General features: G+C 41.8%; 1 protein-coding gene across 1 annotated transcript; it reads right to left on the bottom strand.

Annotated features, from left to right (window-relative positions):
* Nucleotides 1-14,700: 14,700 nt before the first annotated feature.
* Nucleotides 14,701-16,502, bottom strand: HtrA2 (HTRA2-related serine protease). Its single transcript, XM_002054390.4, has 2 exons — nucleotides 15,207-16,502; nucleotides 14,701-15,146 (listed from the first exon to the last, which is right to left on the bottom strand). Exons 1-2 carry the CDS (start codon nucleotides 16,304-16,306, stop codon nucleotides 14,981-14,983), a joined length of 1,266 nt encoding a protein of 421 aa, XP_002054426.1. The 5' UTR covers nucleotides 16,307-16,502; the 3' UTR covers nucleotides 14,701-14,980.
* Nucleotides 16,503-16,514: the final 12 nt, after the last annotated feature.

Here is a 16,514-nt window from a genome sequence, read left to right on the forward strand (position 1 = left end):
TTATTAATTAAATCATTAGTGTAATAAATTATTTATTAAGTGACCCATTCCGATAGCGCACACACAGTGCGATTTTTCAGCACGCATAAGTCATTAGCCGACAGCAAGCACACCAGACTTGGTTGGGCTTGTGTGCAACAAAATGCTGGCAATGTGCGAAAATGCTGCAATTAGCATGCAGCCAGCCGCAGTCAGTCGCAGCAGCAGTCGGCAAGGTAGCTGTGAAAACACTTTCCCAATCATCAAAGTCATTCAAACGCTTTTCAACTGCACGCGCGTGCAGCGGCCTTCTGTGTGTATCTGTGTATCTGCGTATCTGTTGGATGCATATTGTGTTGATATATTAATGATGATTCCTCGTTTTTTTTTCTTTTTCATTCGTGTCTATCGAATTGCATGATTCAACATTCACACACACACACACACACACACACACACACTGCCCAAGCTGCGACTCTATCGTTGGTAGACTGCGTATCTGCTTGCAACGCTTTGTACCTGTGTATCTGTATCTTTGGCTGCAGTCGTAGCTGTAACTGCTTCTATTATGGCTCTGTTGTGCGCGTATCTCGTGCAGCTTTTGGGGGGCGTCAATTTTGTAATCGAATTAGCGCGCCCGCTGCGCAAATGAACCATAATTTTTATTTTGTGTGCACTCACATAATGCAATAAACAACATTTTATTTAATGTTTACACGACTTATCAGTAGGGAACTCCCTGCTCTTACTTATGGCAGGTAAATGCGATCATTTGTATCATTGTCAATATTTATAGGCACTTGTAAACAAAATAATGATGCAATAAAATTGTTTAAAATTATTGTTGAAGAACAGCCAAAACTTTTTATATTTATTGAGTATAACTTTAAGATAGTATAACTTTTCTGCTCCAAATGTCGAAGACTCATATGTTGTAGACACTTGAATGATAGATGGAGAAGAGTATATCTTTTTAAATCGATTGTTCCTTTTTCAACTGAATCGCATAGTTAAAGATTATTTAAATAAAATAGATTTATAATTCTATGACAGAATGGATATTTGCATATACAATATAAAAAATCAGGTGCTAGGCTTTGCTGATGTTTCGACAAAAAAAACCATCTAATTTTGGCAGCCAGCTGCCAAGGTCAATCAGAAATAGAATCGCATATCGAGCTCTATTTATTACTCACATCATTCATATTATGCATATTTCGAAGCAAGCCCCAAATTGTCAGTTTTCATTTGGCAATTCGAATCTCTTGTCTAAATATATTATTAGCACATAATCGAGAAAATATATATTTTTAGTGCTCGGACAAAGGCAGACAGCGATGCGACAGTCGAGGGTGAGTGTGAGTCACCTTTGGCATCGTTCCCGTCGCCGTTGAGTGATTTGTTGTTTGACGATTTATTCATGACGAAAAGCTAAGTACGAAGAGATACGTAGCTCTTAAGCATTAGCTGCGCGAGACATTTGACACTAAATGCAATTTAAAGGCAATAAAACAATGCACAAAATCCATTTAAATAAATGCTCATTATGCATGCGGCGTCATATCTCGAGAACGGCTCGAGAATTGCTCGAAATGCGAATTTACATACAAGGGGACACAGGGAGCTGCCAGACAGACACGAGATGCAAAAGGGAGTGCCATGTCTGCAGCGGTTCTTGGAGGCCTCGAGGTGACAACCAAGACGCCGTCGTCGTCGTCGTCGTCGTCGTCGTCGTCGTCGTCGACGTCGTCTTTGTCGCCTGACACACTGACACTGACGAAGCTGGGGGCTGCGCCTAATTGATTAATTGCAAAACAACAGCGAAACACGATTTGCATTTGGATTTTGGATTTCGGATTTCGATGTTTTTTAGAATGAAATTGGAACTGTCAATTTGCATTTAATTCGGCAAAAATAAATTGCCGACTGACTCACGACTTGGCTGCGGGTCGAGCAATTTTCGATTTAAATGAATCCACAAGGCTGAGATTGTTTTTTCAAGATACTACAATATATCGAAATTACTCACATAAAGCAATTTGTGCCTCACATCAGGCGATCAACAGCAGCCTGACGGGAAATTCAATTTGTTTATATTGATGCGTGCGATTTGAGTCTTTAAATGAATTGCCATTATTCAGATGCTAATTTAATGCGCAGGTCATTAATAATTATAATTGTCATAAGCCTAGAGCTGACCTTTGGCTTGGCCTTGCATAAAACAAGTCGCATAATGCAGCTGATTACAAGCCTGGCAACATGCAGCTTACATTGTATGCCCGCAGGCAGCAACAGCAGCGGCAGCATCAACTAACCGGACAACAACAACAACAACAACAACGACAACAACGACAACAATGACAACAACAACAACAACAACGGCAACGTCAACAAAGTGTCGATGTTAACATTAAGCCAGCGACAAAATGAAGCAGATAACTGCGGTTTTTAATCAAATCAAATGCAACAACACAGCACAAGGCAACAAGACAACAACACACATCGGATAGCTGTAATGTAATAGGCACAACAACAATAAACAACCGAATGGAAAGTGTTAAAAATCTGATTATCATGCGGTAGCGCTGTTTTTCACATGCATGCACATTTTTCTTCCCTCTGGTTTTGCATGCCAACTGGCAATTGTTGCTGTTGTTGCCGCTGTTGCTGTTGCTGTTGCTGTTGCTGTCAGGTAAATGAACTTATAATTGGCCATAGAGTACTCTCTTATTGACTGCTACTGGCAACAGCCATCACAAGCAGCAGACGTGTGTTGGCCCACAAATGTTGGGATGGTGCCTGGGTGCCACATGCAGCTGGGGCAGTGCATTCATTTCTCGCAGTTTTAATTAAAATGTCGCTCTGTGCGGCGGCAATTTTTCAGCACATTTCAATATTTATCGTAGCTGCCACACTGTGCAAACAAACTGATAAATATGTGCAGATATATTTTTTGCGCTGTCCATTGTTGTCGATAGCTTAAAAAAAAACTAAAATGAAAAAAAAGCCGAGTAGCCAATGCCACTGCCACTGCCACCTCCCCTGCCCCATTTTTTATGGCGGGCGCCGCCGCAATGCTAAGCAAATGATAATAAACTTTCACGCCCATTAATTGGCTTTGCGTGTTTTTTCTGTTTTTGCAACTGGCAACTGGCAGCCGACAAGTGGCCAGTGGCCAGTGGCTAGTGGCCAGTGGATGACGTCGCTGCTGCCCGGCGCTTGGTCATTTTTTTATAGCATGTAATTCGTCAGCAAAAATACTACACATAAGCATATGGCGGCGGCCATGAAGCCTGCGAAATGCAGCGCCATGTCACAGCAAAAAAAAAGGTCATAAAACAACTGCAAACATAACTAAAAACACTTTCACTGCAACCTTGAGCGCGCTCCCAGCGGACAGATCTGCTCTGCTCTGCTCTACAAAGCTCTGGTCTGCTGGGCTGTCCATCTGCGTGTACAGCGACTGTCAAGCAACTGTGGCTGATATGACTGTCTGCTGTCTGGACAGCCGCCCAATTAACCACATTTGTTTTGGGCTCGTTACATAGTTGGTTGGGTTGTACTGTGAGTGATTTCATTTCAAGTTCGATTACGCAAGTCTGAGCCGGCAAAAAGTTCTGTGCGTGGCCAGACGGAAACAAAAGACTTAAGCAACAAACTCGTTTTAGCATGCGATATGCTGCTGCAGCCGCGGAAACGTAGCTGCCTATTGAAACGAACTAAATTAACAAAATCATATATCACTGGGCAGTTGGGCAGCCCAGCGACCTCCCAGCAAGACGACTCGCTGCTCGGCCCCTCGCTGTGGAATTGCCGCTTGTTGCTGGCCTGATTTATGTCTTGCACCGAATGAAATGAATTGTGTAACCCTTTTTTGCCGGGCCAAAAGCATGAAGCAAGTTAACGCGAATTTCTTGTTTTTGATCGTGGGCAGCAGCACGCAGCAGCATCATGTGGCAGCATCAGCAGCCCGGCTATTTCATCTCATCGTCAAGGAGGTGCTGCAGATGCTCCTTATCGCTGGCGGCGCATCGCGGGCACGTTGCGGCCATAAAGCAAATCAAATTGCAACAATTGTTGGTAATATGTTAATAAATTTTTCTGATATATATATACATATATATTTTTTTTACCAGCAGCTTCACTTTCATTAAGTTGCGCGCGATTCTGAATAAGCTTCGTTGAAAGTGAATTTATTACGAACCTAACCAAACGTGGATCACGCAATTTCATTGCCGAAGCAAGATGCTGTTGGAGATGATAATCAGAGACAGTCCTACGCAATTTTCACTTGTATTACTCTGATTATAATCGGTGACTTTTGGGTTACTTTCAAAAACTGCAACGCCATATTACGCGTAAACAGATACGAATGGAAGACATCAAGTGTCTCAGCACTGTAATAAGGCTTGAAGACCGGAAAAAGTAATCAGACATCCAAACCAAAATAATAATGTACTTAGCATGCCTTATTTTATATAATACAAATTAATTAAATTCAAACCTCTTCAAAAAAAAGTACGTTGTTCATTGTTTTATTTAATTTTTTGCGAGTAAGATTTGTCTGCCCTTTATTTTAATATTATATGTTATATGAGTCAGCTCTGCCTTAGCCCTGTTCTTGGTATATATACTCATTTGTTTTAACTAGGATCAATTATAATTAATTTCATGTAATTTGTGTTTATCGTAGATTTCATATAAATAATTTATGAGTAATTTTTAATCGATTTGTAAAATTCGTTTTGGACCTTTTCATACTTTGAACTGGCATAAATATTTAGTAGCTGAACGCTTAAAGCTTATTGATTAAAATTGTGAAATTGCTAATTGCAAATTATTTAGCTATTATAGCTAGAACGTGGCATCATCGTATAACAATTTGTGTAATTACTTCATAAAAAAAAAAAGGAATTATATAAACCCAATGACCTGACGTTATAGCAAAAAACAAAAGGCGGCAACGGATTTGTCGACCGCAAAAATTCTCATGATTGTCAATTGACAGCGTCAGCTTTTGTAGTTGCCAGACCGTAAAGCCGCGCAGTAAACTAGCAAAACAAACTTATGAGTATTAGCCGTGAGTTTGGCATTTTAGCCAAATATGGCGCTGCATTTGAGCGGCAATTTATGTGATTTGTGCAAGATTTTGGCAAATGTTGCGCCAGTGCCAGTGCCAGTCAATGGCCCATTGCCAATTGACTTGTTGCGGGGTAAAGCCAGCTGAGAGCTGAGAGCTGAGAGACTGGCGACATGCAGCGATGAGGCCTGTCCAAACTGAGCCGCTATAGAGTCCCACGACTTATGTATGACTGGCCACTGAGACTGCGACTGCGACTGCGACTAATACAAAACTTTATGGCTTAAATCGCATTTGTTCGTCTCAGAACAAAATCAGCTTAAGGCCAGACACGCTGACACAAACATACACACACACAGACTAAAATCGAATACAGTAGCTCATGTGGTGTTGGATTTTCTATTTTCAAAAGAGAAACGCACTCGCTGCAGTCATAAAGTTAAGCATTAAGTCGCAGAGCCATGGCGTGGGCAGCTGAAAAGCCGAAAAGCTGAAAATGTTGGGTTTGCTTAGGTCAAGGCAAAGGCGCATTTACTTAGCGCAGGCACTATGCAGAGGGCTTGTCTGGTCTAAGTGCGACCTTGATTCCTGTTGGGGCCACGCACAACAACTTAATTTGCTCATAATGAGAATCAGCTGGCTGGGCAAACAAGCGTTGCTGATTTTCCACAAAGGGTGCCCGTCGCTCTTTTCGTGGTAATCCTGTAACCATGAATTATGCGCCCCGGCCATAAAAACCATTTAGCAAAATGCGCAACCAGGCACAACCATAATCATTGTAGAACCTTGAAGTGCATTTTTAATGCCAGTGCTTGTCTGATAAGATTAAGTCATGAAAAGGCTGCGCCCTGCCAAGTTGTTAGCAACAAGCCGCATGATGAGCACAGCCAGCAGTAGACCGGGCGCTGGCCAAAAGGAGAGGGTGACGTACTGTGTGTGTTTGCGAAAGTGCTTTGGCCGGATCTCAAGTGTGTCTACATGACTCTCACTTTTAGGCCACAGGACTGCGTGGCCCAGAGCTAGCCAGAATTGCAAGAAAAAAAAAAAAAACAAATAAGAGAAAAAACCACTTTCCTGGCCTAAGCCAAATTGTGGCACGACAACTGCTGCAACAACAACAACAACAACAACAGCAACAGAAACAACAACAATTTTAATGTACATTTAAATGTCGATTTTGCAAATTGTTGCCTGTTGTTGTTCAATTTCAATTATGTTTGTTGCGCAATGCGTTGAAATTGCGCGTACTTTTTGCTATTTGCTGTTGTTGTTGTTGTTGTTGTTGTTGATGTTGTTGTTGATGTTGCTGTTGCTGTTGCTGTTGTTAGCTGGCCAAAATAGTCATTGGCTTTTGTCTTAGTTTGGCTGTGGGCCCCAGCAAATTGTTTCCGCCTCTTGCAACTTAATTGTCTTGAACAACATAATTTGGCCACAGTTACTAGCGCCAAAAAGAAACAACAATTTTTACCTACAATTTATGTAAGTTAATTTCAATTTGTTGCAGTGGTTGTTGTTATTGTTGTTGTTGTTGTTATGCGCATGTTGTTTTTGCACTCGAAAGTTGCCTGGCATATTCTCAAGCAAAATGTGTGTGAGAGATAGAGAGGGAAAAGAAGAGAGGGTGGAGCGACCCAAAAAAAAATTCCCAAAAATTGCCAATTCATGCAGTTTAAAACATTTGTTCGACATTTCAAAGCGGTATTTCAATGCCGCACAAAAGAAAGGCATTCATATGCCGCAAACAAACAGACAAAGCCAGAAAAGGTCTCAATTCCCGCCGAGGTTATTGACCTTGTCGGAAGCATTCCGTGTTGCCAGGAGTGCGACTGCGACTAACTTTGCTAACAACAACAGCTTTATTCAGCCAGCAATTAACTTATTTTTGCAGCTGACTAAGACAAACTGTGCCACTGATTGCAATCACCCAACATCATGCCACACAAGTTGCCCCAGCTGAGGCAGTGCCCCAACTGCCCCATACTATAGCTGCTTAATGGAATTGAGCCAGCACGTGCCGCATAAATATGCTAGGCTCTGGCCAAAGTAAGTCAAATGTGTTGCCGCCATAGCCATAGACATGAGGTATGACTCAATGCGATGTTCTAGCTGAAAATCATTGCATGCATCGCTAAATCAACGACATGCAAAATGCTGACTAACCAACTGAGACGGCCAATGAAATGTATACAGGCCTTTGGAAAGTACTCACTGGCAGAAAGCGATTGCCAATGTGGTTGCTCTTGTTGTTGTTAGTTGTTGCTGTTGTTATTGTTGTTGTTGGTGGCGATTTCCGCGAAATGTTTGCCATGATTCACTGAACAGACTCTGGCATGTACTTGTGCTCTTGTACGAGTACTTTTGCTCGTAATTTATATGTAGACTTTTCCAGGCATATGTGTTCAATTTGATTTTCAACTGTCAATATGTTTGTTAGCATTGTCAATGTGATTGTGATGGAAAGTTTCAGCGAGGGCAATTGCCAAGTCACTGACCAATAGACTCTGCAACAGGCTTTGCTGTTAGTAAGTATGTTATGTAGCCTGGCCTGAGACTCAAAGCAACAGCAACATAAAGAAATGATTTGGATAGTCGAAGCTTACAATACAAATACCCTACAATAGCCTAATTGTGTGCAGTTGCTGCTTAATATTGAATGTAAGCCCATATTCCTGATTTATGCATGACTTCTTCCTTGTAGCATACTTTCGGGCTAGTGTGCATTTGAGTAATTGATTATAAGGTAGCTCTAGGCTATCTCAATTAATCAATGTTGCTTTTAAGCTAGACATAGGGTATCTTATAGTTTCTCAATTAATCTCAATTGATGCAGAGACACGACAAACATATCAGGGGCATCTAAAAGTCGACCACCCGTTCCGATCCCAAGGCAAAAAAAGGGTAGCTCTTGATCGAGCAGTGCATCACAAGGAAGATAACTCATAGTAGAGCACTTCATTTAAAACTAATCACAGGATATCTTGCAGTCGACTTCTATAGAGCGGACACTTGGACACTGGGTATTACAAAGTCGAGCATTTATTTTTGATTTTCCTGTTGTTTTTTGGTTGCTTTGAAACATTTTTACTAATTGCACATGAACAACGTTTATCACTCTGACAACATCAACTGACAACAACTGCAACAACAACAACAACAACAACAGCAACAACCACAGTTAAGGAGCAACAGGCGGGCATTTGTTGTTGTTTTTTCTGCTGCTGCAGCTGTCTCAGTATCTTTCTCTGTCTCGCAGTTTTTGTTGTGGTTGCTGCTGTTGTTGTTATTATTGCTGAAGCTGTTACAAGGAAAACTCATAAGCATTATCATTAACAATATTATTGTTGTTGTCATCAACAACAACAACAGCAGCGGCAGCGGCAGCGGCAGCAACTACAGCCCCTGCATCATCAATAAGCACAACAAACGGAGGAGCAGAGAGTATCAAGAGATCGTCGGACGCTGCCTGCGCATAATCAGCAAGGCATTTAATAATTTTTATGTTTATATATTTTGTACATTTTGCTGCACACCCACGCAGCTCCATTGACTGCAGACGACGTTTTGTCTGGGAAAGTTGTTGTTGCTGTTACCTTTGCTGTTGGTGCTGTTGATGGCGTTGATTTGTCGTTAAGTTTGCGTTAAGTGACCGTCATTAGTTAAATATGTGCATTTTTCTTTAAGGATTTTCGCGTTTTTCTTTGAGATAAACACTGAAATTTGTTGTTGTTGTTGTTGCCATCAAATTGCCATAATTCATGGCCAGCAGCAACAACTTTCCTTTTCCTTTTCATTGCAATTTCACTGCCTTGCTACCTTAAATTTGTGATTTTCAAATTTGTGTCAGAGAATTGGCCAACATTAATTGAATTAGCTGCCAGCTCAGCACATAAATTGGCATTGGCAAGTCATTAAAATGAGTTGGCTCGTAAGTAGCTGGCGTAAGTAGTTGCAGTACGAACGGAAGCTGCTGCCGCAGTTAGTCAAATGAAATTGAAAGACAATTAACCTGATTAGAGTGCGGCCGGCAACATGTTGCCGCAACATGCATGTGTTGCTTCTGTACTGCGGTAGCGGTACATTGGTATCGTTAGGAAGTCATATGGCCGAGCTGTGTGCTGCTAGTGGAGATCATTAATCACAGGCTGGCCGGGACTGCTGTGCGGATACGTAATTTAGTGGCCATAAATAAAAGAAACTTCGCACAGAGCTGCGAGTGAAATTGAAATGTTTAAGCGATGAGACAAATGCTCGACTTGATTGGAGCACAGCTTTAGCTTTAAGTTTTTTATTTTTGCCTTGTTTTGGCACTCGCCGAGTCTGAATTAATGACATTTTGCATGAGTTTCGATGTTGTTTATGAAAACAGCATTCAGTTCGCATTTACAGTTGGTCGCACTGATTGATACATGTGTTAAACAGAAAATGCTCGTAGTTCATATATATTTATCGTATGTTGCGGGGAATACCCACACAGTCAAATAGTGCACGCACAGCTGTCTGAGAAACAAAAGACTTAGGCAACGAACTAGGTTGACGAAGACAAAGCGTGTTGCAGCTTTTATTGTGTCTATGGCTATTTGTAGGTTTATGACAGCCATAGAACATAAAATTGAACTACCATCCAACAACAGCAACATCCGTAAAAAAAAGCCTTCTGTGTTCACGCAAAAGAAGAAAAAAATAGGAGAAAGTGTTGCAGGGGGTCTCCGGTCAGACTGCGCCGTTTGCCACATTGTCAACGCTGCGACATCTGCGAGGAAATAGTAAAAATAAATTATTGCTAAAATAAAAATCAAGAAAAGAGCTGGCAGCTAGCAGCCGGCAGCAGCCAGACAGCCAGGCACGCAGCCGTCCAAGTCGGGATGTTGTAATTTCAATTAATGTGGCTTATAAAAAAAATCTTTTAGAGCTTTGTGCCTATTTCGCTGCATGGCATTTAATTAAAACATGTGACGGCATTTATGAGGGGTGGGCGACATCAACCAGCGCTTCATGCGTTATAAACAAAGGCACAAACAACAACAACAACAACGACAACAACAACAGCGGCAGCAATAGCAACAAGATCGTCAACTGAGGCGGTTGAAACAGTGGGAAAAAGTGTGAAAGAAATACCTCAGGCGTCGAGCATCGCCCCAACGCGCAGCGGAATTTGAAAAGAAGTGAAATTTTTGCCGTGCTCTTGTGTGTGAGAACCGCAAAGCAATTAATTTGTATCAAATACACTACAGCTATCAAAATAAACGATTGAGGTAGTTACAGCTATACGAGTATTGGGCCCACTAAAACACTTGCATAAATTTAACTGATAAGTAAAATATTTTTTATATATCTATCAATATAAAATGACTAAACACGTAGTCAATTTGCTTATAAGCTGAAAAAAGCTCGTTAAAGATTTAATTACTTCGTAAAATCTATCTTTAATTTATTTGTTGTAAACAATAAAATCTAAGGCTAGATGTTATTACTGCATTGAATATATCCATAAAATAAAAATAATTAAAACGGTTATTTTTACTTCCCCACATTTACACAAGTAGAGTATCAATTAGTCAATCACAAATATCTAATGGAACTTTAAGTTGTTTTTGTCTTTCAACTTTTTTTTTTTGCAGCCAACTTGGTAGCAAAAAGCATTTTATAAATTAGAGCAACACTTGCTGCGCTGCTAGCGGCAGCTGCTGCTGCTGTCTTTGTTATTGTTGTTGTCGCTGGCGTTGCCGCCTTTATGCCGCACCTTGCATGCGAAAATCTTTTCACGCCTCGGGCCAGGCAACATGCGAAAAACTAATTTCGGCGCACACGTCGTATGTCTTGCTCTTGGTGGCTGCGGCAGCACTGCCTCAACCTGCAGCTAGACGACTCTCCATGCCGGAAGATGTTTCAATTTTGTGAAAAATCGCAACAATTAAGTGATTCAGGTGGCCTGATTTCTACGCTTAGACGCCAACTTTAGCGTTAACTATGCGAGCCCTGGCTGCGTTAGGCTCTATTGTGTTTGGGTCAAATTTGATGCGCCATTACGATGACATCATTCAATCGATTTTAAATGTATGAAAGACCTGTGCGAGCTTTGCATAATTTGTCTAAAATGGTCAAAAGACATTTGAACATTGAAATCGAACATAAATCGTGAGATGCTCGTCTTGTGCGCTAGTCACAAACGCAGCGCTGACAAATCAATCAAGCGACAAGAGCGAGGGGAAACACTTGACATTTGACAGATCTGGCTAATACTCGTGGTAGCAACATTTACAATCTAGCTAAATAAAGTTTAGAAGCTGGCTTAGCTTATATTCCCAATCAAAACGGTTATTGGCGCCGTCATTGATCCAAAAACAAACGATTTAGGCAACAAACTTGTGGCCACACTTGAGCATAATTGATGAATTTACCTAAATAAAGAAAACAACTGTAGAAGCTTCGCTTTTCCAGCAGGTGAAATTTTCATAATTATTAATGATGATGACTTTTTGCGCCAGCGCAAATATTTGACCAACTCTACACGGCCAGAGAGCACGACAGCTAAACGGATCCAGTACCGGGACAGAGACCCCAGACCCCATATTATGCCCAGCCAGATGAGTAAGCTGACCCACTAAGCTGGCCAGCACCAACGCTGTTGGACATTTTCCAAATGTTATTTTACCAAGTGCAAAATGTAAATGAAAACTGTGCAGCGCCCTGCGGCGACCCGGCACCAGCAACCGACATTGGTTGCAATAATTCAGTAATTTTAAAGCTTGTGCAATTTCATAAATTCACATTTTCAGCCCAGTGGCCAGCGGTTGCCACACATTTCCGCGTAATCATCATAATTTTTCATGATTTTCCATGATATTTCGTTTAATGCATTTGTTAATTTAGTGAAGTCCGCATCGGAGGAGTCCATTACCAAGTGAATACAATTTGGCACACCGCATAAAATGGCACATTTAAATACATTTCAATTTGGACAGTTCCACTGACGATGACTTCATTAGCCAACTCGTTTTGCCTGCAAAAGTGTTTCTCGATTTCTTGATTAATGCTGGCCAATGACGGGATCGATGCCAAGACACAGTTTCTTCTATATGTGCACACATACACATATTTAGCTTTAGCTTTAACTATGCTGCCAGCTGGAGCTGTGCTCCCTCGACGCCCAGTTGTCAGTTATCATCATCGTGCGAGCCCGTTCGCATGATCGCTTTGCCAGAATTATTATGTAAGTTTTGGCATATTTAAATGATTTATGGCCCGCGGCATTGGCCATCGGCCGTGCGGTCCAGCTTGCTCTTGGCTTTGCTTTTTGTATAAGATGTTAACGTCGAAGTTAAAGCTGAAATTGAAGTTGAAGTCGAAGCCGACGTCGGCGTTGGCGTTGGCATCGATGACTTCCTGTCCATGACCGACGTTGAGGAGAACTTTTCATATGCGGGACTTGAACTTTTGGGGGCGCTAAGTCGCAGCCATTTGTTATCGATGGTAAAAGTTGCAGGCACTGAAATATTTTACAGTTGTGTGTCATGAACTTTAATGTTAAGCATGTTTTTTTTTCTCTTCTGTTGCCATTGCAATTGCAATAGCTGTTGTTGTTGTTGTTGTTGTTGTTGTTGTTTATGCAGTTTTCATTGCGCCTGCCGATACCTTTAAATGTGAGCAGTTCATGGGAACAACATTCGAGAAAGTCGTTGTTATTGTTAATGTAGTTGTAGCTGTAGCTGTTTCTGGTGTTGCTGTTCATGTTGTTTGGCGCACATTCATAGGTGCCAAAGCTCGCAGACGTGCTGAGGTCGCGTCAAGCATCAAATGGCAGACCCAAAACATAATTACACGTGCAAAATCTTATGTCCGACAGTTTTGGGTTAACGCGACAAAGCATCACACGGCCACAACTTGATTGTCAGGTGTTGCAATTAACAGCACGTCTAATAACTCAATCAAAAGCACCAGAGATAGCGATGGATATGCCAAACTGACCCTCATCAATATATATTATAATACAATAATGAACAGCCATCGATGGAAGCTGCGCCAAATGCGTACCTAGCCAACAATTTATAATTATTGCCATTTATGTAAGTGCAAGCCAGTGTAAACACATTAAAAAACATTTAATATGTAAGTATTGTTGCTGTAGACAAGGCCTGCGAACTTGATCAGCCACAAAATACACGACGGCAGATGCACAGCCAACCGCAGCACACACATTAGTATGATCTTAATTAAAAATACAACAAACTAATCTATATAGTAAAACAAATCTTGGTTTTTTGATAGCCGAAACATAGATACTCTTTTACTCTTGGTATATGGATGCCTCCATCTTTGCTCTGAAAAAGAAGAAGCTAAACAATATGTGTTAGAAGAATGTATGTATGTGATTAATCATTTAACGCAGAGTGTTAATAACTAAGTATTTACAATAGTATGCAATCTTTAGAAACATTTATGTACAATCTGGATTATATAGTCCATGGACAGCAGCAAAATAAAGTAGCAAAAATATTTCTCACGGGTTTGTAATTTAAACTCGCCAACAACAACAAATTCGATTGTGTCGACCACAAGTTAATTGCAACGTTTGAATGCGATAGTTTTGTGGACTCTTGAAATATTTCAATTAGTTGTAGGAAAGGTGAACAGCAGACTAGGGAAAGAGAAATGTGAAACGTGCTGAGTAACAAATGTCTGGCCAGGGAAGAAAGTGCAAGCGCCATGCGGACAAAGAGGTCTGTTTGCTTAACCCCGTCGAGTATTGGCAAATTTATGAACATAAAGCTGCATTTATGCGTGCGGCTTATATGCAATAAAGGTAACTTAGTGCCAACAGTGTCATAAAGGCCGCTGCCACATAAACAACACATACCAACAACAACAACTACACGCACGCACACACGCACACACACTGGGGCGAAAAGTGAATTCAATAAGTGAATTTATGTGCAGAAACTAAAAAAGCGTAGCAGGCAGGCACATTGCCAAAAGCGAAAATAAAATTAATAATCACAAGAATTTCACTTTTCACGCAACGTCAGAAGACAACAACAACAACAGCAACAACAGCCGCATCGGCATCTACATTATCATTATCATCATCGTCGTCATCATCATCGTCATCGTCTGCCTTGTCACCCACAAACAGGCAAAGCGTTGCGAACACAGTTGCATAAATTTATTGAAATTTGCATTTCGGTTTTTCGGAGCTGACGCTTTTGTTGTTGCTGCTGTCCCAAGTTTTGGCCTACAAAAAAAATATGGCATCGATTGATCGCAACGCAAGATATTTCAATTAGCGTAAATACATTTTTGTCGTTGTTCGACCGGACGGACAGACAGACAGACAGTCAGAGAGGCAGACGGCAGTCAGAGAGGCAGACGGCAGCCAGATTGGAAGACGAGCAGCCGCGAAAGAGAAATCGAAAATCTGTACAGACGCTTTTAAACAGCAACAGATGCGTAAATGAAGTTACGATTTTGTCGTTATTTCAAATGGCCAATGATAACCGCCAGGCTCCACGATCTATGCAAGTTTCCTATGGACAACTTCGTTAGCGCAGCTCACTTTAATTACGGCTAACAAATGTTTACGTTAATGGGACTTTTTGAATATGCATTAAACTTGCTGGGACCAGATTAATTGCAGGAATTGTCTGTTTAGTTTTTCACGTTGCTATTTATAATACGAATTACACATACTTTATTTTACCTCAACTGTAAACACCGAAATTTGATGTGCTATAATTTGTATTGAATTTCGGGCGCAGCATGACAATTACTGGTTGCTATGAGGCAGCCACCTAATTAGCGGACTGCATATGCGTTATAGTGGCAGTTCCTCTTTATATTGCAAACACAAAACATTATACAAATTTATGCAAAAGCATTATACCAAAATCGAGAGCGTGTATAGCAGTGGTCAATGATAAAACTGGATCAAGGATCTTCCGGCGTAATAGTAACTCGCATTTGCTTAACGCCACGCAAAATGACAATATCCAATTCCTTTTTGCCGTCTGCCAGCGCATCGTAAACATCGGAGGAGTTTTTGATTTCCTTCTTGTTAATGTGCGTTACAATGTCACCCGGCTGTAGACCGCCACTAGAAAGTTAGAATGGACATATTACAAACGAAAATTCATGGATATATATAGCCGCCTACCTATGCGCCGGTGAGCCCACAATAACCTTCCACACTAGCACTCCGTGCGACAGAGTGTTGGGCATATTTTGCGTCCGTGACTTCAGCTCGAAGAGTATATCGGGGGTGAGGGTAAGCATTGTGATGCCCATGTACCGTTTAACTGGATAGCCTGTCTTGTAGGCGGAACCCTTCCTGCGTCGCGCTGCGGCACGCTCCAGAAATACTTTCACATAGTCTATGGGTATGGCAAAGCTAATGCCAGCTGTGACCTTCATGGAGTTGACACCAATGGCCTCGCCGTCCAGATTCACCAGCGGCCCACCAGAATTGCCAAAGGTTATGGCAGCGTCTGTTTGCAGGTAATTGATGTCGCGATTGCGCAGCCCCAGCTCCTGTGAGGCCCGCTGGGTGGAGCTGATGACACCCGCTGTCACCGTATTGCTCAGGGCCAGCGGGCTGCCCAGGGCGACAACCCATTCGCCAGATCGCAGTGTGCTGCTTTTGCCCAGCTTCATCACGGACAGGTTGTTCACTTGAATACGTAGTGTGGCAAGATCGGATGTTTGGTCCACATCCTCAATGGTGGCTGGAAAGGTGCGACCATCGGACAGACGCACCTGTACCATTGTGTTTGGCTTGTTGATAACCACGTGAGCATTGGTCAAAATAAGACCGTTCTGCTCAATCACAAAGCCAGAGCCGTTCGAAGCCGTTATGGGCTGGCCACTGAAATAGTCAAAGTGCCGCGTATCCTTTATCTCTATATAGACCACAGAGTCTGCGCAGCCGGCGACCACATCTGCAATGAAATTGAATTCACGCCGGCGTCCGCTCAGCGCGCGCGCCGAAATCGTCGGTGTCAACTCCTCCCGCTGAGCCACCATTGTGCTGGCCAGTGCGCCAAGCGAGAAAGGCACAAAGAACCGAATGACGCTGCGCCAACTAAAGCCGGTGTATCCATTTTTATTTTTGTTATTATTATTATAGTTATTGTTACTGTCATCGGTGCCTATGCCATTGGTTGCACCATGCGCGGATTTGTTGCTGCAGTAGTACAGCGTGGGCGCACTATATCGCTTCAAAAACACTTCCAGTTTGTTGATGCTGCGCAGCGCCATTAATTTATGTGATTATATATCAAAATGTAGTAATTGTTATTTAATTTGTGCTTCCATTTGACACTTGGCTGCACAGCTGTTTGACACATACGCAGAGCTGCCTGCTGTGTCACGCAACCGCGTTTGTTTATAATCTATCGATAACCGCTGTACAAGCAAGTCGTATGCAAATGTTGGTCGTGTTAAGTGACAGAAATATTTTTGTTTA

Source organism: Drosophila virilis, chromosome 2, assembly GCF_030788295.1.
Source record: "Drosophila virilis strain 15010-1051.87 chromosome 2, Dvir_AGI_RSII-ME, whole genome shotgun sequence".
Classification (NCBI taxonomy): domain Eukaryota; kingdom Metazoa; phylum Arthropoda; class Insecta; order Diptera; family Drosophilidae; genus Drosophila; species Drosophila virilis.